This window comes from Phocoena phocoena, chromosome 19 (genome assembly GCF_963924675.1).
Source record: "Phocoena phocoena chromosome 19, mPhoPho1.1, whole genome shotgun sequence".
Lineage (NCBI taxonomy): Eukaryota > Metazoa > Chordata > Mammalia > Artiodactyla > Phocoenidae > Phocoena > Phocoena phocoena.
In genome coordinates, this window is record NC_089237.1 from 24,265,303 (window position 1) to 24,291,027 (window position 25,725).

General features: G+C 57.7%; 1 protein-coding gene across 1 annotated transcript; it reads right to left on the reverse strand.

Annotated features, from left to right (window-relative positions):
- Window positions 1-5,714: 5,714 nt before the first annotated feature.
- COL1A1 (collagen type I alpha 1 chain) lies at window positions 5,715-21,908 on the reverse strand. Its single transcript, XM_065897471.1, has 51 exons — window positions 21,688-21,908; window positions 19,992-20,186; window positions 19,822-19,856; window positions 19,686-19,721; window positions 19,496-19,597; window positions 18,615-18,683; window positions 18,336-18,380; window positions 18,123-18,176; window positions 17,888-17,941; window positions 17,314-17,367; window positions 17,140-17,193; window positions 16,757-16,810; window positions 16,625-16,669; window positions 16,455-16,508; window positions 16,295-16,339; window positions 16,074-16,127; window positions 15,726-15,824; window positions 15,595-15,639; window positions 15,399-15,497; window positions 15,216-15,269; window positions 14,964-15,071; window positions 14,832-14,885; window positions 14,471-14,569; window positions 14,238-14,291; window positions 14,053-14,151; window positions 13,382-13,435; window positions 13,127-13,180; window positions 12,956-13,009; window positions 12,804-12,857; window positions 12,325-12,369; window positions 12,135-12,233; window positions 11,766-11,873; window positions 11,228-11,335; window positions 10,966-11,019; window positions 10,698-10,751; window positions 10,368-10,475; window positions 10,227-10,280; window positions 10,054-10,107; window positions 9,740-9,901; window positions 9,544-9,651; window positions 9,283-9,390; window positions 9,123-9,176; window positions 8,910-9,017; window positions 8,432-8,485; window positions 8,210-8,317; window positions 7,815-7,868; window positions 7,415-7,522; window positions 7,041-7,323; window positions 6,744-6,934; window positions 6,215-6,457; window positions 5,715-6,097 (listed from the first exon to the last, which is right to left on the reverse strand). The coding sequence occupies exons 1-51, from the start codon at window positions 21,788-21,790 to the stop codon at window positions 5,951-5,953; spliced, it is 4,392 nt and encodes a 1,463-aa protein (XP_065753543.1). The 5' UTR covers window positions 21,791-21,908; the 3' UTR covers window positions 5,715-5,950.
- Window positions 21,909-25,725: the final 3,817 nt, after the last annotated feature.

The following is a 25,725-nucleotide window of genomic DNA, read 5'->3' on the forward strand; positions in this document are numbered from 1 at the left end:
CCAGAGGTCTGTGAGATCTCCCTGTCCCCTAAGATCCGGATTAAATGGACTCAATTTCCATTCTACGAAAAGTTCAAGCTCTCCCTGTGAATTAGGGTGGAGCTTGAAACTCGCCTCCTTATTGGTGCTGCTGACCTGCTGTCCAATCCCGCTCTGTCTGGTAAGGCAGCTGCTGGCCACCTGGGGCCACTGAACATTTGAAATGTGGCTTCTAAACTGAGATGTGCTGCAAATGTACTGATGAAATGATAATATTTGGGGTTATATTAGGTTAAATAAAATATCTTATTAAAATTAACATCCCCTGTTTCTTTTTATATTTTTAATATGGCTGCTAGAAAATGAAAAATCACGCGTGTGCCTCACTTTGTATTTTTATCGGGCAGTGCTTTTCTTCTTTTTTTAATTTTTAAATTAAATTAAATTTATTTTTTTATACAGCAGGTTCTTATTAGTTAATATTTTATACATATTAGTGTATATATGTCAATCCCAATCTCCCAATTCATCCCACCACCGCAGTGCTGTTTTCATGGTCCTTCCTGTATCTCCACTTCAGATCGACCCAAACCCAGAACTCAGGCACTTTCCAGAACACCTCCTCACACCAGGCCTCTGCATGTGTCAGAGTTTTCAGAAACCTTGAGGAGTGGCAGGCCTTTGCCTCACAGCAGTGAAGTCACCTAGCACTTGAATATGTGGCCTCCTTGTTCTAAAATGTGCTCTGGTCCCCACCCTGCCCCATTTTCCTTTTCCTCCACTGTCTTATGCAGAGAAAACCCCACTTTCTCCAGCACCCATGTGCACCAAACTCACCTCCCTCCGGGCCTTGCCATGCACATCCTCTGCAAAGCACTGGACCTCTGTGTGTGTAAGGGCCTGATTACCCTCCGAGACAAGAGCCATCCTTCTTCCAGGGTCTTGCTTCCTGATCCATGGACATCTCTCAGCCCTATTTGGTACCCTCTGGAGCACACACCTGGGAGGAGACACAGAGACACAGCTGCTCACCCGCACTAAGAGCCCTGCGGCCCTGGACTTGAGGACGGTGCCCCACCCCTCCAGCCTCTCCTCATTTCCCCCACACTCCTCTCTGCTCTACTGTCCCCCTTTCATCCTCGTCACACAGACTCTCCCGTGCCCTCTGTCATGCCTATGTACACACGTCTCAAGTGCCTAGGCCCGTCCCTCAGGTCGCCATCTGTGTGTGGAAGCAGTCCGCACGTACGCAGACCCCCCCACCGTCCCCCCACCCCACGGGTACAGGGCCCCTTTGGACACCGACGCAGTTTCCTCCTAGGTGGGTGGGCGCCTTCTCATCCGCTCAGGGGAGGCCGGGGGAACCCACCTCGCTCTCCCTCCTCCTGTGGGTCTTGGCTTTGAGAGCCCCACATTCAGCCCCACCGGGCCTTGTGTGCCCCTGGCCTGAGGCGCCCACGCTCAGCAGGGAAGCCCCTCTCAACCTCAGCCAGCTCTGCCTAGGAATGTCTTGGAGGCACCTGGGGAGCTGACAGTTAAGGAGCTGGAGAAAAAAGAGGGAAAATCCGCCCCGTTTCGGTTATAGAGAATCCTGCCGGGAGATGGGGTCGAGCCCGAAATGGACCCACGATTCCGAGAGAGAGAGAGTAAAAAGGTAAAAAATCCAAATGAAGCCTCCTCTCTTTCTAGAATTTTCGGTCTGGATTTGACTGAAAAATCAGCCGCAGGAGCATGACCCCTTCCCTCACAGAGGAGCAAGCGTGAGCCCACGGAGCAGCAGGGCGGGAAGTCCACGCTGTGCCTCCGTGCAGGCAGCGGGTCTGGGCAGCTGTATTTAGGGCAGCTGTGATGTCAGCGGGGAGGAGGGCTCAAGTTGGGAATGTGACACAATGGCCCCTTTGTCCCCCTCCCCTCCTGTCCTGCACACACTCCTGAACCACATTCTGGCCCAAACCACATGACACAGGCGGGGCCGCACAGCGGGGCTCTGCCACCACCACCACCGCCCTGACACTCGGCGTCACCTGGCGTGCCCACATACGTGCGTGTGCACACACGTACCCACGTGGAGAGTTGTGCATGTGCAGTGAGAGGTGTAGTCCCTCCTTTACCGTGCTGCCCAATACGGGAGCCATGAGCCACAGGTAGCTTTTAAAATTAATTACAATAAAATTTAAAATGGAGTCCTTCGGTGGCACTGTCCACATGTCATGTGCTCTACAGCCACAGTGGCTAGTGGCTACCGTACTGGACAGCAGATAGAGAACGAGTTTATCATTGCAGCAAGCCCAAGCCTAGAGCCTTCCACACCGCTGGCTGCTCGCACACAGGGCCTGGTCTGTATGTGCTCTTCCTCTCACACTTGCTCACTCCTGTTCACAGCGATGTCACACTCCACACGCTCACCTAGAAAGGCCACCTCTTGACCTCATGGTCTCTCTCTTTAGTCTCCCGGGCATCTACACCCAGACTTGCACCCAGCCCTGCGTCTCAGCCCCTGGCTTCCGGCCTCAGCCAGCTCCTCTTGGCTTGGAAAGAATAACAGGGTGAATACATGACAGCATGACAGTGGCACCAATGTCTGGTCTTAAGGCTGAGATGAATTCCATAGACGTGGAGAGCTTTGGAAACTCAAGTCAAACTCAGCCTGGGTTGGCCAGGAGAATGAGGGGACTATGAGACATTTGAAACCTAAGAAAGGCCTGGGGCTTCCCTGGTGGCGCAGTGGTTGGGAGTCTGCCTGCCGATGCAGGGGACATGGGTTCGTGCCCCGGTCTGGGAAGATCCCACGTGCCACGGAGCAGCTGGGCCCGTGAGGCATGGCCGCTGAGCCTGCGCATCCAGAGCCTGTGCTCCGCAATGGGAGAGGCCACAACGGTGGGAGGCCCGCGTACCGCAAAAAAAAAAAAAAAAAAAAGACCTGGAAGTTGAGAAGCGTGGTGCACCTGCGGTGCGACAGGTGTGGGCAGGGGAGGAGAGACTGAGAACGAACAGGGGGCTAGTGGCAGGTAAAGCTTGGACACCAGGCTTGGCTTGCTTCTGAGTCCCCTGTGGGGGCAGATAGGGATGGGACCAAGACAGCCAAGGGCCTCGGGGGCAGGAGGTCCAGGTGCATGGGAGTTGCCTAGGCTGGTGTCAGGCAGGCAATCATTCAATGGATTGATCAAAGGATCACGAGGTAACTTGGGGTCATTTGCATATTGAATAAAATTTTGTTTACAAGCCACAATTTCTTGCCCTCTTTAGGCTAATTCCAGTACTACACTTTCCTGGATGTGGTAGAAGCGCTAGTGATGAATTATTAAGGGCCATAATTAACCGTCACGACTACTGAATGACAGCCAAGGTATTAGTATTGCAGACAACGGCCTCTGAGGACTGGTCCATCTCTGTGGACCTGAGGGAGGGATGAGGGCCTTTCCTGCCCGAAGGTTTAGTTCCTGAGACCTTGGGAGGGGGGCAGGAATGGGACAGCTGTCAACTTCTCCCCGTCTCTAGGTCTCTGGGCGCCCGGTCTGCTCCGGAGTTCTGACTCCCTGGATCCTCTGTGTGCCCACGGACGGCACACGGCTGTGCTTCTTCCCTGAGATTGGGGAGCTGACCGGTCACCTTCCTTGTGGGGGCCTCAGGCTCTCAGGTCAGCAGGGAGGGGCAGGCAGAGGGTGAGGGAAAAAGGAAGGGAGGGAGAGAAAGTAGGAAGAGGAAGCAGGAATTTCTAAAAATGAGAAGGAAAGGGCAGGAGGCAGGGGCTGGGCAAAATGATCTCCCCAGGCCGCCACACACCCAGGGGTCATGTTTTGGGGACTTAGAAGGCCGAGAGAGATGGTCAGGAAGGCCTGTCACCTTCCTGGTAGCAGCTGGTAAGTACCTGGACTGCAGGTCTCCGAGGCCCTGGGGAGGCTTTCCTGAGGGCTGGTGGTTCCCTCCTTCCCTCCTGGGGGAGACCAGAAGAAGGAGGAGGAAGCAATGCTTTCTCCAGGTCTCCTCTGGCCCTCAGGGCAGGCTCAGCAGCCCTGTCTCATGTTGTCTTGCTGATTGCTCCCTTGGAGGAGCTCAGAGGGGGCTAGGACGGAGAAGAGGCCAGACGACCCTAGGCATTTGCCCAGGGGGGCTCCCAGGGACTCCACCTCCCTCCACCAACCACGGGCCTCCCAGTGCCCTGACCACAGCCCCCCAACCCTGCAGGGTGCCCCCAGCAGTAGGGGGGAGCAGCGAGAGTTGATGGCATTGATAGGCATAGGCATGAGGTTTGGGCAGGGCAGAATCTGCAGGGAGGTGTGTGTGTGTGTGTGTTGACGCACAAGTGGGTTGCCTGTCTGGCACTGTAAGGGACAAGGGGGTATGGGAGACATGCAAGGAAGATGAGGAGAGAGTTAAGAGAAAGGGTAAAGGCGTAAGAAAGGCAAGAGGGAGGGGGAGGGTCCGTCAAGGGTGCTAGAGGGAGAGGGGAAGGGAAGGGGCAGACGCTGAAGGAGAGCCCACCCACCTCCCAAAGCTCCCTCCCCAGGACTCCCCTCCACCAACTCCAAGGAAGGAAATTAGGAGGCCACTGCAGATAGGTTTGGGTCATTTCCACATGCTTTATTCCAGCAATCAAAATAATTAAAAACATCTCAAATTATTATACACATACAAAATAGGTACAGAGTCTCTTGTTTCCTCCCACCCCTAGGGGGAAAAACTGCTTTGTGCTTTGGGAAATTGTGCTCTGAAACCCAGTGAGAGAGAACGCAGAACAGACTACAAGAGAGGCCGTGAGGATGGGATGCAGCTGAGGAGAGGGTTTCAGAGGAGGGAGAGGTCGGGAGAGAGAGGAGAGAGGCCTGAGGTGGTGCGAGGCGCTGAGGGGGATGAAGAGAGGGTGGAGAGCAAGTGACCCTGTCTGGAGCCGGCACTCTCTCCCCCACATTAAATAGCACCTTTAGAAAATTCACGAGTCCCCATCCACAAGAAAAAAAAAAAACAAAACAAAGAATAAAAAAAGACTTTGAACAAAAAGGAACATTTGCTGGCCTAAGGGGGGGGTGCGTTTCTACTTCCATAGCACCAGTGATTCCCTCCCCACCCCACCCCATCACAGAGATGTAGCACCTTTGATATAAAACGGGAGCCCCTTCCACCCTGCCCCCATCCCGCCCCCCATGCAGTTGCCCCGGTGACACACAAAGACGAGAACGAGGTAGTCTTTCAGCGACACAATTACACAAGGAACAGAGCAGTCTCTCCCACCCAGCTGGGGAGCACGGGGGGATCGGCATGTTTCTCAAATCCGACGTTTCTGCTCTGTCTTGGCCCCTCCTGACTTTTCTCCAAACCCGGTGGTGAAGGGCCAGTGGTGCCCGTGGCATGCTCCCCCTCAAAAACAAAGAGGGGTATGTTGCCGGGGCAACAGGGATGCCAGATGGTAAGGCTTCTTTGGCAGTCTGAGAACTCCGGGTTCCCCCAGGGCTCGGGGGTTCTGGGTGAAGGGAGTAGGCTGGGAGTGTGGGGGGCCACTTGGGTGTTTCAACATTGCCTTTGGTTGCTGGGCAGACAATGCATCGTTTCCTGTGTCTTTTGGGGAGACTTAGATTCGGGGAGCAGTGGAGGGGAGGCCCCAAGAAGGCATGGAGAAAGGAGCAGAAAGGGCAGCGTTGGGGTGTCATAAGCCCAACGGGCAGAAAAGGACTTACCCCCACGTGGGTCTTCAAGCAAGTGGACCAAGCTTCCTTTTTTAAAAAGTTATTTATTTATTCTTTTTTTTTTTTTTTGGTAAGGTTGAATGCAGTTTTGGTTTTTGGTCATATTCAGTTGGTCAAAGATAAAAACTAAGTTTGAGAGATGAATGCAAAGGAAAAAATATTTTCCAAAGTCCATGTGAAATTGTCTCCCATTTTTTTGGCTTTTTGGGGGGTTCAGTTTGGGTTCTTTGTTTCCAGAGTCAGGGGCAAGTGGGTTGGGTGGGAGGGAGCCAGGTTGGGGTGGAGGGAGTTTACAGGAAGCAGACAGGGCCAACGTCGATGCCGAATTCCTGGTCTGGGGCGCCAACGTCCAAGGGGGCCACATCGATGATGGGCAAGCGGGAGGTCTTGGTGGTTTTGTATTCGATCACTGTCTTGCCCCAGGCTCCGGTGTGACTCTGGGGTGAAAGGGAGACAATGGGAGAGGGGTGTGTCACCAAGTGGCAGTGAGGGGGTGGGGGGACTGAGCCTGCCCGGAAAGCCAAAGCCCAGAGCGGGGGCCCTGCTGGACTCACCGTGCAGCCGTCGTAGGTGACGCTGTAGGTGAAGCGGCTGTTGCCCTCGGCCCGGATCTCAATCTCGTTGGAGCCCTGGAGGAGCAGGGCCTTCTTGAGGTTGCCAGTCTGCTGGTCCATATAGGCCACGCTGTTCTTGCAGTGGTAGGTGATGTTCTGGGAGGCCTCAGTGGACATCAGCCGCAGGAAAGTCAGCTGGATGGCCACATCGGCAGGATCGGAGCCCTGGCCGCCGTACTCGAACTGTGGGAGCGGAAGAGCGACGAGTGAGTGGCTGTGTTGGAGCCTCCGGTCCTGGCTTCCCTCCCTGGAGTCCCCTGAGAGCATCCTAGTGAACCCTACGTCCAGAGGCGGCACCCCTTGCCCCCAGGCACCCTGTGTTTGACCCCGTATCACTGACCCAGGTCTCCTGCCTCCCAGCTGATCACACTTAGCAGAGGTCTGGTCCACCCGGGACCTACCCTTAGGCCCTTCTGCGCCCTGGGCCGGCCCATCTCCTAAGAGTGGCTACGGGATCGAGCTCACGCACCTGGAATCCGCCGGTCATGCTCTCGCCGTACCAGACATGCCTCTTGTCCTTGGAGTTCTTGCTGATGTACCAGTTCTTCTGGGCCACGCTGGGCTGAGTGGGATACACGCAGGTCTCGCCTGTCTCCATGTTGCAGAAGACCTTGATGGCATCCAGGTTGCAGCCTTGGTTGGGGTCAATCCAGTATTCTCCTGCAGTGGGGTAGGGTGAGATGGCGTCAGGGGAGGTACGGGATGTGGGCACCTCAGGGCTCAGTCCCGTCGCGGCGGGAGGAGGCACAGCTGGGCCAGCCCTTACCGCTCTTCCAGTCGGAGTGGCACATCTTGAGGTCACGGCAGGTGCGGGCAGGGTTCTTGCGGCTGCCTTCAGGACTCCGGATGTTCTCGATCTGCTGGCTCAGGCTCTTGAGAGTGGTGTCCACCTCGAGGTCACGGTCACGGACCACATTGGCATCATCGGCCCGGTAGTAGCGGCCACCATCCTGAGCCTTCTCTTGAGGTGGCTGGGGCAGGAAGCTGAAGTCGTAACCACCGCTGGGAGGACCAGGGGGACCAGGGGGTCCGGGAGGGCCGGGGGGACCCTGCGCAGAGAGGGAGGAGAGGGGGGATTACCGGGGTTCAGTGCTTTCGGGGCTGGAGGGCCATGGGCAGACAAGGTGGGGGACCACATACAGCAGGACCAGCATCACCAGTGCGACCACGAGGACCAGGGGGACCGATGGGGCCTGGGAGACCGTTGAGTCCATCTTTGCCAGGAGTACCAGCGGAGCCAGGGGGACCCTGCAGGGAGGAAGCTGGTTGGAGAAAGCCTGCCAGAAAGCACGGGCCCACCCCAGCTCTGGCAGAGAAGCCCACAACCCACTCTGCCTGGGCTCTGGTTCCTCAGCCTCATTACGGCTCACTCCCACAGCTGGGCCAGGAAATTTTGTGGGAGGAAGCAGTGGGGAGGGCGAGGCGAGGGCTGCATAAGGTGGTCTAGAACCCCCTTCCCTCCTTTCATGCCCTGCCCCAGACCCTTCTCCAGAGAGGCGAGGGACCCAGGAAGAGCAGATAAATAGGAGACACAACTCACACGGGGACCAGCAGGACCAGAAGCTCCGGAGGGACCTTGCTCACCAGGAGAGCCCTGAAGGAGAGATGTGAAGACAGTTTAGGCCAAGTGTAGGTCAAATGTGGCCAGCAACCGCCCCCCACCAGCCACCTTGTTATTCTGGAAGTCTAGCCCCAGGGTGTCCATAGGCTGAGACCCCTCCCGCGATCCCTCGTTGCGCACCCCTCACTCTCTCAGAGGCTACTTGGAAATACCCATTAGTCTTCAGACCCCAGTTCCCACTAGGGAGGAGAAGGGCGGTCCAGAGAGGGAAACCGAGGCAAAGTGTCCTCCCCCATCACACAGCAGGACTTGGGGAGATGATAAAAGAAGGTAAGATGGCAGCTGGGCGCTGGGGAGGGGCTGGGCATACTCACGGGAGGGCCAGGGGGACCCTGGAGACCAGAGAAGCCACGGTGACCCTTAATGCCTCTGTCGCCCTGTTCGCCTGTCTCACCCTTGTCACCACGGGGGCCTTGGGGTCCCTAGAAGAGAGATGGGGACAGGCTGTCAGGTGGAAGTTCTGTTAGCACTGAGGGGGTGCAGTCCACATCTGGACAAGGGTTCTGAGCACACAAGGGCCATAGCAGGGCACTTACGGTGGGGCCGCGGGCACCAACGGGGCCAATGGGACCAGCGGGACCAGCAGGACCCTGGGGAGAGCAAAGAGAGCATTAGATCCTGGTCAGGGAGAGCCCAGCTGAGGGCTGGCACGGCCTGAGCTGCAGGTGAGGCCCCCCCTTGGCCAAATCCCTCTTTCCTCTCATCTTTTCCCACCACATCCATTCTCTCCTGACCCCAGGTGAATCTTCATGTAAATTCAGGCCTCCTGTAAGCTGGGGCGAGCACCTGGGAACAAACCCCATTCCTCGGGGGAAACGGGACTGTCGGGAGGAGGGGTCTCAAGGCTGAGCTGTGGCTCAGTGTTTTCAGGGAGGCCAAGGGCCCAGACATCTTGCAAGGCCTCCTCTTCTCCCCTGCTTAGGTGAAGTCAGGTGTCCATCTGCAGACCCCTCGGCAAGCCTGGAGAGTCCCTGGCCTGAGCAGAAACGGTAAAGCCAGAGCGCAGCTACTTACAGTCTCACCACGATCGCCGCTCTTGCCAGCAGGGCCGACGGGGCCAGGGGCACCAGGGGCACCAGGAGCACCAGGGGGTCCAGCAGGGCCGGTCTCACCACGGTCACCCTGAGAGGGGGAGGGGGGGGAGGAGGGGAATCCGGGTCAGCCCCAGCTGAGAGGGCCAGGTGGAGCGGCAGGTGGGGCTGTGGCCCCAGGGTGCAGCCGTCTTACCTTGGGGCCCGGAGAACCATCTCGTCCAGGGGATCCTTCGGCACCAGGGGCTCCCTGCAGAGAGCAGGGGAAGGTGAACGGCAGCCGAGGGGAGGGAGGCTCAGGCCAAGGCCGAGATGGCCACACCAAGGGCACTGGTGTGGGGCCGGCAACCGCTTACCTCACGTCCAGACTCGCCAGGGGGTCCAGCCAATCCGGGGGGGCCCATGGGACCAGGGGGGCCACGTTCACCACTTGCTCCAGAAGGACCTTGTTTGCCGGGTTCACCCTGAGGGAGAAGAAAGGGTCAGGCCGGGGATGGGGTGGGAGAGGGCCTTAGGATCCGCCACCTCTGTCCCCGCTGACCCCAACACCCCCACCCTGCGCCCTCCAAGTCCTGCAACTGTTCTCGTCGGGATCCGCAAGGTGAGGGGGCACTCACAGAGGGGCCAGGAAGACCAGGGAAGCCTCTTTCTCCTCGCTGACCGGGCAGGCCGACCACGCCACGCTGTCCAGCAATGCCCTGAGGTCCGGGAGTGCCGGGAGCGCCCTGTGGGGGACGGGTGGGGGTGAGGTGACTTCCAGTGGCCAGGGACGCTGCCCCCACTCTGGACCCATCTGGAGCGTAGTGCACTTACAGCAGGTCCATCAGCACCAGGGGCTCCTTTCTCACCAGCGGGGCCAGGGGGACCGGGAGGACCGACTTCACCAGCACGCCCAGCGGGGCCAGTCTCACCGCGGGGGCCTTTGCTGCCTTCTTTGCCAGCAGGACCAGAAGGTCCAGGGGGTCCAGCATTTCCCTGGTTGGGGAGAATTGGGGCCGTCAGAATCCATCGGATTCCGGAGCGTTATGGAAGCCGTAGTCGGGCCCACCCGACTACGTAGTCGGGCTCCTGACGGCCTGTGCCCCATACCCTCCCAGACCGGTGAAGTCTCCACCACAGACACTTACAGAGGGCCCAGGGGGACCGACTCGGCCAGCAGCTCCAGGGAAACCAGTAGCACCCTAGAGAAGAGGACAAAGAAGCAATCAGAGGGAGGACAGCCCCTCACCTGGCCCAGCCGCCCCATCTCTAAACGCGGGCTGGGGAGGGCCTTGGCAGAGAATCACAGTGAGGTACTCACAGGGGGACCAGCGCTGCCACGAGCACCTTTGGGTCCGGGAGCACCAACGTTACCCTGTAGGAGAGCACAGAGGAGTCACGGCTGGGCCAGTCCTGGATCCAGCCTGCCGGCAGCTCGGGGCCTAGATGGCGAGATACTCACAATGGGGCCAGGAGGTCCAGTGGGTCCAGCAGCGCCAGGGGCACCAGCATCGCCTTTAGCACCAGCATCACCAGGTTCGCCTTTAGCACCAGGTTGGCCATCAGCACCCTGGGGGAGGAGGGAGTGTGGTGAGTGGAGGAGAGGGCTGTGCCGGCCTAGGAAGTCAGCTGAGGAAGGACAGGAACTCCAGGCAGGAAGATGCTTGAATGGGAGACAATTCCCTCTCCACCCTCCTTCTCTGAATCAGGCCAATGCCTCTCTCCTCATCCAGTCACTCAAGGCCCCAGGGCCTAGTTGGAGATGGAAGATGAAAGGGATCTTGGTACTCACAGGGGGGCCAGCGAAGCCAGCAGGGCCGGGGGGACCAGGCTCACCACGGTCTCCCTAGAAGAAAAGGAGGCAAATGGAGAGATGCCCTGATCTGGGGGAAGGTGGGATGGGATGGACCGGAGGGTGGGGAAGGAGGGCCTGAGGAGAACTCCACAGGGACCAGAGCAGGTGGGAGCCAAGGTGGAGGAGGGCCAGAAAGAGGGCCAGGGGCAGTATGAAGGGAGAGAAGGCTGGAGTATGGAGCCTTAACCGGCTCTTCTGTACTTACGGGGGCACCACGAGCTCCAGTGGGACCAGCAGGGCCGCTAGGACCAGTTTCACCCTGAGAGGGAGGGACAAGAGGCGCAGGGTCAGGGGCCCACGCTGAATACTCCTGGCGGATAACCCAGGAGAGTCATCCTCCCTCCTGGCCCCCCACCTTTGGATCACCAGCTTAGAATGGCAGGAGCTGCCTCCCCCTGCAGAGCTGTGCCCAGGCTTGCTGGGGAAGCTGTGTGTTAGGGAAGAAGGTGGGGAGGCAGCCATCTCACCTTGTCACCAGGGGCACCAGCGGGGCCAGGAGGACCAATGGGACCAGTCAGACCACGGACGCCATCTTTGCCAGGAGCACCATCAGCACCTTTGGGACCAGCATCGCCCTAAAGACATAGGAAAGTCTGAGATTTCCAGTGTGGGGCAAGGAGGTGACCTATGGCATCCTGCTTGTGTCTGGGACCCCTCCTCAGTTTGTGTCTGCCCTGCCCCCATGTGTGCCAAGGACTCAAGATCTTTCAGGGGAAAGGTGTCTGTGTGGGGATTCCGGGGAACTTAGATTAAGAAGCTCCTGCTTTGTGTAGAGGGATTCCTCGTCCAGGAGCCCCCCTCCCACCTCTTGTTGCCATGGTAACACATGGGAAGGGTAGGGCCTGGACTATAGGTAAGGATTCATCAGCCAAGAGGCCAGAGAAGAAGGAGGATTAAGGAGAACAGGGAAAGACCCAAAGGAGTAGAAAGAGAGATGCTGAGGGATCTGAAGCAGAGAGAGATGGGAACCACACAGGGTTCGAGGGAGGGGGGAGTTCAACTTACTCTGTCACCCTTAGGGCCTGGGAGACCTGCTGCACCTCGTTCACCAGGCATTCCTTGAAGGCCAGGGGCGCCCTGGTTACCAGGGGCTCCAGGGGCACCAGCATCGCCCTGTATGACAACCAAGAAGACTGGAGTCTCAGAAGTGGGTCACAGCTTTGAGCCCCCTCTTAATTTCTCCCGGGCTTGGTTCTGAGGCCAAAGACAGGTACTAGCTAAGAGGAAAGGCTCACAGCCCAGAACTTCAGGCTGCACATGGACCCCCCCCCAGTCTTGTCCCCCCATCCCTCCCCAACATCCAGCCGGCTTTGGTCACAGCCAGGCATCCCCCATCACAGGAAGGGTGAGACCTGGTCCCTGTGCTGCCCTTACCTTAGCACCATCATTGCCAGGGGCACCGTTGGACCCACGGGGACCTGCAGGACCGGAGGGCCCTTGCACACCACGCTCGCCAGGGAAACCTCTCTCGCCCTGGAAGGAAAGGACAGGGCCCACGAGGTGGCTGCAGAGACGGGGCCAAGCACGGGGCACGTTGGTAGAAGCAGCAAGGGGCTCTACTTACTCTTGCTCCAGAGGGGCCGGGGGCACCAATGTCTCCAGGAACACCCTGAGCGGGAGGGGGGACACACAGTGAGCAGAACCCACCTTGGTCCTCCCAACTAGAAAGCATTCTTGTCCACCTGGGGGCTAGCCCTTGGGGTCTGTGATGGGAGACCAATCCCTTCTCAGCATTGAACCGGGCTTATCCCTCTACTCCTCCTCGTGAATGTGTCACCCTCCCCAGACTTGGGGTTGAGGGAAAGCCAGAGTATTCCAGCAGCTCTAAAAAGAAGTCATCCAGACCAGCAGCCAGGCGGCTCCTTCCAGATCCTATCACACAGAGGTGCAGCTCTTCTGTGTAGCACCCTTCATGATGGGAAGTCCTTCCTCGAGTCTAACCTTGATCCCTCTAGTTGATGGTTGTCTGATTAGCTAGGGGGCTGGACTCTCCCTCTGTATTCCCTGCGCTCCCCATCTCTTCAGCTGCCTGCTACCTCTTACCTGTTCACCGGGTTTGCCTGCTTCACCAGGAGGACCAGAAGGGCCAGGGAGACCCTGTAGGTGGGAAATGGGGGAGGGAAGCGAGGGATTAGAATCTGGAAGAGGTGTTCCTCATGCCCCTCTTCCAACACCCTGACGGCGTGAGGCCTCACCTGGAATCCGGGGGAGCCAGCAGGGCCTTGTTCACCTCTCTCACCAGCAGGGCCCTGCAAGGAGGAAATACTGCGGTCATGGGAAAGCTCAGGAGAAGGGGGACGGGAGCTATCTCCCCTTTCCTGCCCCACAGCACCCCCTCCCCAGGCCTCGCCGTCAGGGACACTCACAGCAGGTCCGGGAGGTCCCTGGGCTCCAGCTTCTCCGTCTTTGCCAGCAGGACCCTATGGGAAGAGAGTGAAAAAGGGGTCAGGGTGGTGAGGTGGGCGGGCAGCTGAGGAAGAGAGCACAGGTAGGGGGCCTGGGGGCTGGGGGTCCTGACACCCTGGGGATGGGCTGGAGCCTCCCGCATCCCTCCTGCAGGATGTAGGGATGTGACGTGGGCGGAGGCAGGGAGGGGACAGGGACCAAAAGGCGATACTTACAGCAGCGCCGGGGGGTCCAGGAACGCCTCGTTCTCCAGCCTTGCCGGGTTCTCCCTGTGGGGAGAGAGAGTTAGGGTTGAGGGAGCTGAAGTGGGAAACCGGGGCCTCCTGGGTCCCTCCCGTTTACTTTGAGTGGAATTTTTAAGGAGCTTTTGAATCTGTCAGTCAGCTCTGGCCCCTGAGGAAGGCCTTTGCTGGCTTCCACTGCTCCATCTCTTGGCCTCTCCCTGAGCCCTCTCCTCCCAGACGACCCGCCCCTGAGGCCCCTCTCTCCACCCTCTTCTCTTTCTTCTCCCCATTGTAAGCCTTTGGTGACCTGAGCTGCAAAGGGCTTTCATCTCTTCTGATATCTTCTTTTGAACCTCAAAGAACCCACCAAGATATCCTATCCCCGTGTGTGTGTGTGTGTGTGTGTGTGTGTGTGTGTGTGTGTGTGTGTGTTTGGGGGCCAACGATACTTATTTCCAGGGATAGAGCAATGGTAGTAAAGCCAGGAGAGATCTCTCATTTTATGGAATAGGGAGACTGAGGCCCAGAGAGGGGCAATGAGTGGCTTGAGGCCACATAGCAAGTCAGTGGCAGAGGTGGCCTCAGAGCGAGGACTCTTCCCCCCACCCCCACCCTCGCCCCAAGTGTGTCTGTCCCTGTGATACACCTCACTGAGTACTCACAGCAGCACCTTTAGGCCCAGGGAAACCCATCACACCGGCCTGACCACGGCTACCAGGAGGGCCTGGGGGTCCGGGGCGGCCATCTTGACCAGCAGGACCCTGAGGATGGAAGGTACAAAAGTGGAGGTGAGGACAGAGGGTGAGAGGTCAGGAGACTGATGTGGGCCTGGGGGAGTGATACTTACAGGGGGGCCAGTTTTGCCATCAGGACCAGGGCTGCCAGGGCTTCCAGTCAGACCCTAGGGGGAGTCAGAGAGGTGTGAGTGGGGTGGGGGATAAGGGTGGTGGAAGAGGGGGAGAAGGAGAGTGGAGGCTGGGGTGGAGGACATTCTAGAAGGTGGATCTGTGGTCCTGCTCCAGAACCCTCATAGGATGGGCAGGGTCATGGGCCAAGCCGGGCAGAGGGCTGGGGTCTCACCTTGGCACCAGGCAGACCAGCTTCACCGGGGCGACCAGCTTCACCGGGAGAACCTTTGGGGCCAGCAGGGCCAGGAGCACCACGTTCACCAGCGGGACCCTGGTTGGGGGAGTCACAGCAACAATTAGGGTCTCTTTATCATGGGCTGGCCTCTTCCTCCTGGGCTGTGGGTGGTGCTTTGAGAGGCATTGGTGGTGGTAGGAAGGTCAAGGTGAGGCTCAGTGTGAAGAGAGGTCTGCAGCCCCAGTATGGGCACTAATGACCGGGCGGTGGGGGTGGGAGACGGTTGACTACATCTGGGAGAGGAAGGTAATGTCCAGGGAGCGGCAGGGTCAGCCTCCCACCCACGAAGAGAGGTTACCTTGGGACCAGCAAGACCATCTGCGCCAGGGAAACCGCGGCTACCGGGTCCACCCTGTGGGAGGAGAGGAGGTCAGTGAGCTCAGACACGTGGGCATCAGGCCGGCACTGGGGCTGAGAAGGGGGCACTTACACGCTCGCCAGGGGGTCCAGGCAGGCCAGCAGGTCCGGGTTCACCTCGGGCTCCTCGCTTTCCTTCTTCCCCAGCAGGGCCAGGGGGACCTTGAATACCAGTGGGGCCCTGGAGAGGGCAGAGAGGAGGGGGCAGCCTGTGGTGAGGGACTGTCCTGGTACCAGCTCCAGAACAGGCTTGAGGCTGGGTGTCCAGCACCAGGGGCTCCCATTCCTCCTTGGACCTCCCCCAAGGGGCTGCTGGGGGACTCACGGGCTCTCCCTTGGCGCCAGTGTCTCCTTTGTTGCCAGGAGCACCAGGTTCACCCTGAGTGGGAGGAGAGGAAGATGAGTGGAAAGTGGGGATGCTCAGCTGGTCTGGGTCTTCACGCTTCCCAGACAAGGGCCACGGGAGCCAGCTCATGGGATGGGGCAGAAGAGAGAGAGCAGTACTTACGCTGTTACCCTTGGGACCAGGGGGGCCGCTGGGACCCTGGGGTCCAGAGGGGCCTCGGGCACCTGGGAAGCCAGGAGCACCAGCGATACCAGGAGCGCCCTGCGGGAGGCAGAACAAGTTAAGCCCAGGAGCGGAGGGCACAGGGTGGGCGGAAGGTGGGCACCAGGGGCGGCTCCGAAACCTGCAGGATACTTACATTGGCACCTTTAGCACCAGGCTGTCCATCAGTACCAGGGTTTCCCTGTGACACAGAGAGAGGCGGGTGAGTGACAGGCAAGGACTCTGAGTTAGGGAGAGGTACGGGGGTACTGAGGAGGTGACACTTACAGCAGGGCCAGCGGCACCAGCAGGGCCAGGGGGGCCGGGCTCGCCACGCACACCCTGGGGACCTTCAGAGCCTCGGGATCCTTGGGGACCAGCTTCACCCTGGATTGGAAGAAAGAACCTGTCAGGAGCCACCCTGGGAGTCCAGCCTCATGGCTGGATGGCAGGGGGTGAAGGGCCATGACAGGAGACCAAGAGTCAGGACTCCAAGATCAGAGAAGGGGACCCCAGGACAAAGGTGTTGGGGACTGGGCTTCTCTCTTGATTCTGGGTCCCTCTGGTTTGGGGAGCTGGGAGATGCCCACCCCTTGGCCTGTGGGAGCCCTGCTCATTGGAGGGTGGGGGTCTCACCTTAGCACCGACAGCACCAGGGAAACCAGGAGGACCAGCGGGGCCAGTGGAACCCTGTGAATGAAAGGGAGATGTTAGTGAGAAGGAAGATGGCAGCCACAAGTCATACTCTGGGACAGAAAAGGTCCTGGGGTTCAGTCCTGCCCCTGGTATCAGACCGAAGAGCTGACACTGAGACCCCTCCGCAATCCCAGGCACTGAGGTCTAAGGGCTGTACTCACAGGGGGTCCAGCAGCACCAGTAGCACCATCATTTCCACGAGCACCCTGCAGGAGAGAGGGGAAAGCCCCGGTTACATTCACTGAGCACTGCTCAGTCCCTTTAGCTCCTAGGGAACGCCTTCCAGAACCTGGAGTCCCCCAAGGGGCCAGGAGTACTTACAGCAGGGCCAGGGGCTCCAGGGCGACCTCTCTCACCAGGCAGACCACGGGGGCCCTGACAACAAAACCAAGAGAAGCCAAGTGAGACAGGAGACACACCCCTCTCCCCAAGCCCCCATCTTGCCACTACGTCCTGTTCCCTCTCTTCCTTCTACAACTGGACACACTCACCATCTGACCAGGAGCTCCATTTTCACCAGGGCTACCAGGCTCACCCTACAGAGCAGAGAATAGAGTTAGAAATTCATTCATGGTGGGACTGCAGGGGAGGTGGAGGACCATGACAGTCACACAGCCTCTTACCTTGGGACCAGCAGGACCAGCATCTCCCTTGGCACCATCCAAACCACTGAAACCCTAAGATAGGAAGAGGGCCAAAGTGAGACCTTGTGGAGACTGTGGACAACCTTGACAGCCACCCAGACCTCAGGAGGAACCTCAGGAGGTCATCACAGCTATCTCCCTGTGTCTGAGCTAGACTAAACCCCAACTGGCCCAAGATCTCACTCCATGCCTTTATTGCGATTTCCTTCCCAATGGAGGGAAGTTCTCTTTGATGTCTACTCTCTATTCCTTGGAACTTATACAGCTGCCAGCCACCACGACGCACACCAGGATCCTTTGGGGAAAGGGCTGGAATGCAATGCTGGGACTTTGGGAACTTAGATGACACAAAGGTGACTCACTCTGTGTCCCTTCATTCCAGGGAGGCCAGCTGTTCCGGGCAATCCCCGGGCCCCCTGGAGAGAAAAGAAAAGGACAAAGGCAGGGCTGTTAGAAGACACCACTGTGGACACAGCTCCCAAATGAAGCCCAAATGCAGCAAAGCCCGGAGGCAGCCACGCCATCCTCCTGCTCACCTGAGGTCCAGGAGGCCCGCGCTCACCAGGACGACCAGGCTTTCCAGCTTCACCCTGAGAGAAAGAGAAAAGGCCATCGTGCCCGTGCCCCCTGAGTTGGAAAAGTATGGAAGGCCTGGGTCTTCCTGGGGTCGTTGAGGGTCAGGCTTAGGGGCCCAGAACCTTATCTCAGTTTAAATCTACCATGCAACCCTTGCTTGAATTTTGCGTCCCTCCAAAGGAATTTGTGTTTATTTCTGTCACCAGCATCTTAATCTCACCACGTGGAGTGAGAATCTGAGGTACCCAGGGTGGTTAAGCCTGTGGGAAGCCATTCACATCAGGGGATGGGGTTGGGGACTGCTTTAAGGTGATTGGGGTGAGGGGAGGGAGAGCCACCTCTGTTAGGAAGATGGGGAAACATCCCAGGAGGCTCCTTGTTCAAGGGCAGTCCCATGAATCAAGGAGAACATGCCCTCCTTTCTCTGGGTATCACCCCCAAAGGTGGTGGGGGCACTGCGGTAGAGATTACAGGGACCTAACACATGGAGAGGTGGTGGGGGTCAGATGGTATCTCTTTACCAGGGCTACTTACATCATCTCCGTTCTTGCCAGGGGGGCCAGGGGGACCACGGGGACCCATGGGACCCTAGAGGAGACAGGAAGAGAGGATGTTAGAATGGCCAGGATAAGGAAAAAAGAAGGGGAAGGCTAGGATTGGAAGAAGGAGGTAAGAAAGACCCCAGATGGTGGTCCTTCAATAGGAGAATCCATGTATTTGTAGAGGGAGTGTATATTTGCATAGAGAGTACAAGTTGGGGAGCACTTACTGAGGCTCCAGGCTCGCCAGGCTCACCAGGGGGGCCTTGGAAACCTTGGGGACCCTGGCAGACAGGGAGAGAGGGGTAGGGTTAGAAGAGTAGGTCCCTGCCAACCTGTCCCCCAACTCACCAAGAGATCTCTGAGCACCCTCCCTGCCCTCATGCCAATCCTCTTTCCAAAAGCCCAGAGCCCAAAGTGGTGTAGACATCCTGGATACTCACAGGTGCGCCAGGGGGGCCAGGGAGACCACGAGGACCAGAAGGACCCTACAGAAGAAAAAGAAAGGGAGGCCATAATGAAGCCTCTGTAGGAAAGGTTATCTCCCACGGTTCCCATTCAGACCACCCAGTTGCCTGGCATCCTCTCTGGATTCTGAGGTCCCAAAGGTCTTCTTGAGCTCCTAAGTCATCTATGCCACCCCCTATCTCTTCCCTGGCCTATCCTGTCTGGATCCTCATCTGCTCTTCTTCTGTCCTCCACATCCCTCGCTGGTGACTCACCATGGGGCCAGGCACAGAAATTCCTGTTGATTTCTCATCGTAGCCATAAGACATCTGGGGAGCAAAGTTCTAGAAGAGAGAGTACATGAGAAAGCAGGGTCAGGGCAGTGAGTTGAAAGGCAGAAGATATCACCAGTAACGGGAAAAACCGATACCACGTGCCTCCTGACGTGACACGCTATGCAGGACAACGTGACCTGGGGCACAGCCCGGCCCGAGACGTATCACAGGAATGTAATCATGAAGACACACCCAACAAACCCAATTTAAGGGACAGTCTGCAGAACAACGGGCCTCTTCAAAAAATGTCAGTGTCATGAAAGACAAAGAAAGTCTGAGGAATGTTCCAGGTGAAAGGAAACCAGAGACATGACAATTAAATGCAATGCATGATCCTGGCTTGGATCCTGGAACAGGAACAACAGCAAAAAAGCTCTAAAGGCCATTATTGGGAACATTGGTGAAGTTTGAGTGTGGACTGCGTAGTAGATAATAAACAGTACTGTGTCAGTGTTGTGCGACGCTCACGTTACGAGAATGTTCTTGCTCTCAGAAGATACATGCTAAAGTATCTAGGAGCCAAGGGACATAAGACCAGCAACTTACTCTCAAATGGTTTAGAAAAAAAAAAAACAAACCCAGATAATTATATTTATACACAGAAACTGATAAAGCAAATGTGACAAATCGTGGATATGTGAAAGTTCTTTGCATTATTTTTGCAACTTTTCTCTCTTCCCGTAAGTTTGAAGTTATTTCATACTATGAAGTATGCCATCTGCCAAGACAAACCAACCCCAACAAACTAAAAACCCCGCGGTGGGGGGGGTGGGGGCGAGGTGACATAAGGCCTTCCACGAACGCCTCGACTCTCCACTTACTCCTCCGAGGCCAGGGGGTCCGGGAGGTCCTGGGGGTCCGGGGGGTCCGGGAAGTCCAGGTTGTCCAGGAATGCCATCTCGGCCAGGGGGGCCAGCGGGTCCCTGCAGCGGGAGAGGGCGGGCCGGGTGAGCGCAGGCCAGGAGCCACGCCCACCTCTAGCCCCAACAGCCGGGAGAGGGCACCGCTTACCCTTGGGCCTCGGGGGCCAGTGTCTCCTTTGGGTCCCTATGGGGTTGGGGCAGAAGAAACAAGAGAAGCCGGGTTAGAGAAGGAGAACCGCGAAGAGTCTTGGGCGGGGTGGCGAAAGTCGAGGGCAGAGGATTACCTCGACTCCAGTGGTTTCTTGGTCCGTGGGTGACGCTGTGGGAAGGTGGGGGGGAAGAGACTTGGCTTAGAGGCAAGGTTTGCTCCAGGTGCTTCCGGCAACAGACGCCTCCCCTGCGCTGGGCAAGGGAGAGCCCCCGCCCCCGCCCCGGCCCAGGCCCCGAGCTATACCCTCGCCTTCCGGGCAGACGGGGCAGCACTCGCCCGCGGGGACTTTGGCGTTGGGACAGTTCTTGATTTCGTCGCAGATCACGTCATCGCACAACACGTTGCCGTTGTCGCAGACACAGATCTGGCAGGGCACGGGTTTCCACACGTCTCGGTCATGGTACCTGAGGCCGTTCTGTACGCAGGTGACTGGTGGGACTGGGGCAAGAGGTGGAGGTGGGGGCTGTCAGCGGCGCGCAAGTCCCCCACCTCGGGGCTCCAGGTACCCCAACCCCACCGTCCCTTCCCCTCGGTCTTAGACGCACATTTAGATTTTCCCTTTCCCGCCTCTCCTTTTTTTGTCTTTCTGTTTTTCCTTTCCCCAAATCCTTAAACGCTCATCTGCTCCTCATCAGCGCCAGTGACAGGGCCGAGGCGCCTGGCCAGGGAAGCTATAACTCTTTCCAGTTCTCAGGAATTTAAACAAAGTTTTAGGCCGGGGTTGCTTCCAACTCCAACCCCAGACCATTTGCGCTGAAGCCAAATGAAATAAAAAGCCATTCGGTGGGAGAGTAGGGGGTGGAGGAGTGGGAAGAGAAGCTCCCCAACCAGAGGGCAGGCTTGTGGGCGTGGTTTGGGTGGAGACAGAAGGAGGGGACGGCAGGAGAGACCAGAGGTCTAGCCCGGATCCCGCCCCATTCCCGGGGCAGGTGGGATGGAGTGGGCGGGGCTAGGAGGATGGGGGAGGGGCTGATTGGCGTGAGATCCCGCCCAGAGACTTGAAGCGTACCGTAAAAGTAGGATATGCCCTAACCTCCAGCGCCCAGACATCTCAAAAGGCCTCTCACAGTGACAACCCCCGTTTCCCAAAGCCAGCCAGTGCCTCTGGGTCACTCCTTAGCCAAAGAACCAGAAAGTCCGCAAACAGTAAATGAAGTTAGTTAACCACGCCCACCGCGGATCATCTACCCAGACGGCCACTAGGTGGCGGGCGACACTAAGCAATTTCCCTCGACTGGCTACTTCTTCTAGAGACGGGGCTACCCTATCTCCAACTTTATTTTCCAGGTCTAGAGGTGGGGTCTACACCGGGCAACAATCCCGGTCTTCCCGCTCCGGCTCCTGCGCGGGGAAGCGCTGGATAAGGAGGCGCACTGCCCAGTGTAGATCAGCAGAGGGCGCAAGGACTCTGCCTGACCAAGTCCGCGCCTAAGAATCTCTTCCTTCAACCCGCCCACGCTCCGCGCCCCCTCCCCCGCTCCGCCCAGCACCTCCGCGGTCCCAGGAACATTGTCTAGCCTGCAGAGAGGGTAAACAATCTTTCCTTATGAATCATCTCATAGCCTTTCTGATCACTCATAGCTTGGGCTCCAAATTCCCAACTCGGCGCCCCCATCCCATCTTCGACGTACTTTCCCCCCACCCGGCGTCCAGACCCCATTTGCCCCGCAGTACTTCGCAGTGCGCGCTCAGAACTCCTCCTGTGCCAACTCGCGCCGTGCAGCATCCTCCCCTCTCACTCCTGGGGGGCGTTCATCTACACCCTGACCCAGAGTGCGGTCCCTTCTATCCCAGGGCGCCGAGGACAAGCCCTCACCATCTTCCTTCCATTCCTGAGCCTCCGGAGCATCCCGAGTCTCAGTTTAAGTCGCGGACCCCTGGGACCAAACGCAGGGCAAGATACCAAGCAGCCCTAGACTCCCAAAAGTTTGGGACTTACTGTCTTCTTCTTGGCCTTCTTCTTGGCCCTCCTCTTGGCCGTGCGTCAGGAGAGCGGTGGCCGCTAAGAGGAGCAGGAGCCGGAGGTCCACAAAGCTGAACATGTCTAGACCCTAGACATGTAGACTCTTTGCGGCTGGGGTGGGGGTTAGCGTCCGCTCATGCGTGGCCTCACACTCCGCGTGCCTCCTGCTCCGACCCCGAGGAGAAACTCCCGTCTGCTCCGACCACCGGCCCGGGCCCCTTTTATACCATCTTGATGGAGAGCGGGGAGGAACCCTGCCCCTGGGAAAGGAGGAGCAGGCTGCCCGTCCCCCAGCCAATCAGAGTTGCCTGGCCCGGCCCCCAATTTGGGAGTGAGAACGGAGAGGGGGAGGAGGAGGGAAGGGAAGGGAAGGGAGTCCACCGCACATCTCCCCCCTTCGCAGCTCTGCCTCCCCAGCCCCCCAGCCCAGCCAGGGCCAGAGATGATGCCGCTGGGATGCGGCTAGGTCCTCAATATAGTGTGGGCTAAAGAGTGGGTAGGGGCACCTCTTCGGCTTTCTTACTGGGACCCCCGACCTGGGGGGCAGAACTGGAATTGGGGAGCTGGTTAGGGAACCTTTCAAAGATGGAAGGAGTGGGGGTGATTGGGAGAGAGTTCTGCTGGCCATGCCTCGTTCACCCTCCTGACATCGTTGGCAAGAGCTAGGGGATGGGTATGAAGAGGCCAGCTGGGCACCCCTCTAAAGCAGGAGAACCTAAAAAAAAAGATGTGCCTGTTTAGGGGTGTCATCTGGTGTGGCTGGGGTATGGAACTTAGGAATATTTGGGGAACAAGTTAAGGACTCATTTGTAGACATTAAGGATCAAATACGTGGGGATGGGTGCTAGCAAGAGGGTTTTTATTTCAGGATGTCAATTCTTCTGCCATGCCTGAGGCTCCAAGATGAAGTACAACGCTCTCCCCAAACCTCAGCGTGACTGAGAGAGATGGGGTGGGAAGGCTGAGGCACTGGCTGAGAAATTTGACTACGCGGTCTCTCCAGAAGGAAGCTTTGGTGTTGAGTGATGGGGCAGCAGGGTGGTAGTGAGAAATCGCTAAAACTCTTCCACGCTGGGGGGGGGGTGAGTTTGCATGGGGAGGGCTGTGGTCACTGGCAACTTAGAAAAGGGTCTTGTGTTAGGGTCTGTCATGGCCAGTGGCCAGGCCCTGGTTAGAGACCCTTCTACCCGGCACAGCCAAACTGGAGAGGACTGTGCTGGAGAGCACTTGACCAGAGAGAGGGTTCTCCTTCTGGGGACTGCAGAAAGCTCTGTCTCTGTCTGTACCTGGACTCAGGGTTGGGGACATATGGGAGAATTTGGGTGTCTGGGGGAGACTTGCCTTGGGAGTATGAAATGGGATTGCAGGTGAGTGACCTTATTTTAGAGGATGTTTCCCACTGCCTCACCTCTTTCCTGAAAACCCAGGGCATTGCTCTTTGTCCCTGGAACCAGGAGAGAATCATCTACACCCTGAAAGGCAGTGGGGACCCCAAAAACAACAGGCTATATTTGGAGGAGATGCCTCCAGAAGCCAGTGTCCTCCCTTCTCTATGTCCCAGCCTCCTGACAGTGCTCGACCCCAACCCCAATCTATCCAGGCGGCTGATCCTGCCGAAATATGTGGACCCAAGAGAAGGCAATGAGGATCCCTTTGCAGAGCCCCATCCCCACCCCCACCGCTCCAGAGCTGCAAACGTGGAAGTGGGGAGTCCCGCCTCCCCCAAACCATCCAAGATTCCATTGCCTCCCCCTGCCCCTCTCCACGCCCTCCCCCAGCTGCTTTTGTGCAACGAAGGCAAAGGAAAAAAAAGACCAAGAGAACAGAAGGGGAGGGAGCCACGTCGGCTGGCCGGCTGGCCGTGGGCAGCCAGGATGAGCCGTGCGGGTGGGGCAGCAGAGGGAGACTGCAGGGGCTATAATTAAAGGGAAAATATAGAGTTTCCAGAGAGGCAGGGCTGAAGACAGCAATGGAGGGACAGGCCTTCATCAATTATCCCCACCATGTGGCAGCAGCTTGCGGCCCAGTATCTGCCCCCGTCTGGTGCCAGCTACTGCAGGGCAGGACTGGGGGCTGAGGGGCTGAGATGGCAGTTCCTGCCCCCTCCAGTGTGGGTCAGGGACAAGGAGCGCCCCCTCCCTAATGGGGGACACGAGCCCTGCCCCTCAGAGCGGTCACCCCTTTGCAATGGCTGTCTGGGGTGGAGAGTCACAGGCTGGAGGTGAGAATTGCTGTGACCTGCCCACCTCCCTGCTTGCTGCGTTTTTGCAGCCAGAAGTACTCCCACCTACAGCCCCCTCCCCACATGCTCCCTGTTCAGGCCGTGCTCACTTGACCACCTTAAAGGAGATTAAGACTCAGAGACGTGGATTGGGACGTGCTACATCGTGGGCCTGTGGTCCTGAAGAATGTTTAGGGACCCCTAGGATTGGGGGGTGGGCTTTGTGTGTATGGTGTGCAACAGCCACCACCCCCGTGTCCAGTTTCAGACCTCCGTCCCAGGAGTTGTGGGCAGAAGGTTTCCAAGCATCTTTTACACGTGGCATAGAGCTGAGGCCCAGGGCCTCCTCTGCCACTTTTCGACTTGAAACGCTTGGCGGGCGCCCAGCCCCAAGATGTGTCTTTAATTTCTGCAGCATGACAGTGAGAGGAAGAATGTGCTTGGGGTCTCCTCCCAGCCTGGCTGGGCCTCCTTGGCCAGAACTGAGGGCTTGAGACTTGTGGGGGGAGGAAGGAGAGCAGGAGCTGAGGCCGGAGCGGGAGGAGACGCCACCTCATCTTTAGGAAACTCTGAAGCTCTGGCTTCTTGTGGAATGTAAGACTTTGTCTGGCATTTGGAGTGGGGGGAGCAAAAGCCAAAATCTCCTCCCCCCCACCCCCAAGAAATGGTAAAGTCATCAGCACTTAGGGAAAAAAAATTCCTCAAGCAGAAAACCAGAAGGAAGAAAGTGCTGAGCTCTGAGTTCGCTCCTTCTCCAAATTTCCCCAAGTGCCCTCCCTCAATGCGCCTGTGCTCCCCACTCCCCCTGCCCCGGAGCCCCTCAAGTCCCGGTCTGGCCTGCACGGTGTGGGGTAAAAGAGAAGAGGCAGCCCAGGTGTTGGTGTACCTGGTGAGCAGTTTGGTCAGCCCTTTCCAGCTCTCTGGTCCCCCTGCTGAGGTTCCGTTGCCCTCCTTCCCTGATCTGACCCTTCAGAATGCTCTTCCGCCCCAGACTGGTGATGGAGAGAGGGTCCCTGGGAGAGGGGTTGAGGACAGAGAAGGGAAGGGGGTGTAAGAGTGAGGCTGCAGTAAAGAACTTGGTGTCCACGTGTCCCCATTCATGGAGCCTGCACGGTTTGTATTGAGGACCCCTGCAGACAGAGCTGGGGACAGACCCCAGGAGTGGGGGGTTCTCTCTTCTTCCTTTTCATTCGCACTTTCCATTGCACTTTCTGGGTCTTTTGGTCCTTAGATTCCAGGCACAGCTTTCAGTGCCTCAGCCTCAACCCAAGTCCTTTGGCCTGAGATTTCCCTTCATCTCTTCATCCTTTCCAGGTTTAGAGGGAAGATGATGAATTAAGTTTGTCCGTGTTGAGTGTTAGGTGCCTATGAGACACCCAGTCAGACACGTGGAGGGAACCCTTAGGTGTCTGAGTCTGGAGTCCAGAGGAGAGACAAATGTGGGAGCCCCGCCTCATAGGGTGATGGTGTGGACGGAGTTATCTCCAGAGAAAGTATGGAGGGAGGAGATATGAAGGGCTAGGACTGAGCCTTCAGGACCCTCAGGGTTTAAGGGTTGGGAAGGGAAGGAGGAGCCTGCACAGGAGGTAGGACAAGAGTGGGAGAAGTAGGAGGGCAAGGAGGAGAGGATTGGGGGTGTCATGTATGCGGGGGGAAGATTGATCTAGAAGGAGGGAGAGTTATATGTTGCAGAGAGACTTAGTATGATAGGGAGTAAAATGGTCCCTGGATTAAGCAACATGGCAGTGATTGGTGCCCTAAGTGTGAGCTGCTTTGGTGGAGTGATGGACGAG

Bases quoted from the DNA above. Each gene is read 5' to 3' on its own strand.
- COL1A1 (XM_065897471.1), bottom strand. From the start codon at position 21,790: ATGTTCAGCTTTGTGGACCTCCGGCTCCTGCTCCTCTTAGCGGCCACC. The intron at 14,886-14,963 runs GTAAGTGCCCCC...CTCCTCCCACAG, and splicing joins CTGGACCCCCTGGCGAGCGT to GGTGGACCCGGTAGCCGCGG. The intron at 13,436-14,052 runs GTGAGTACTCAG...CTCTCCCCACAG, and splicing joins CTGGGCCTAAAGGTGCTGCT to GGAGAACCCGGCAAGGCTGG.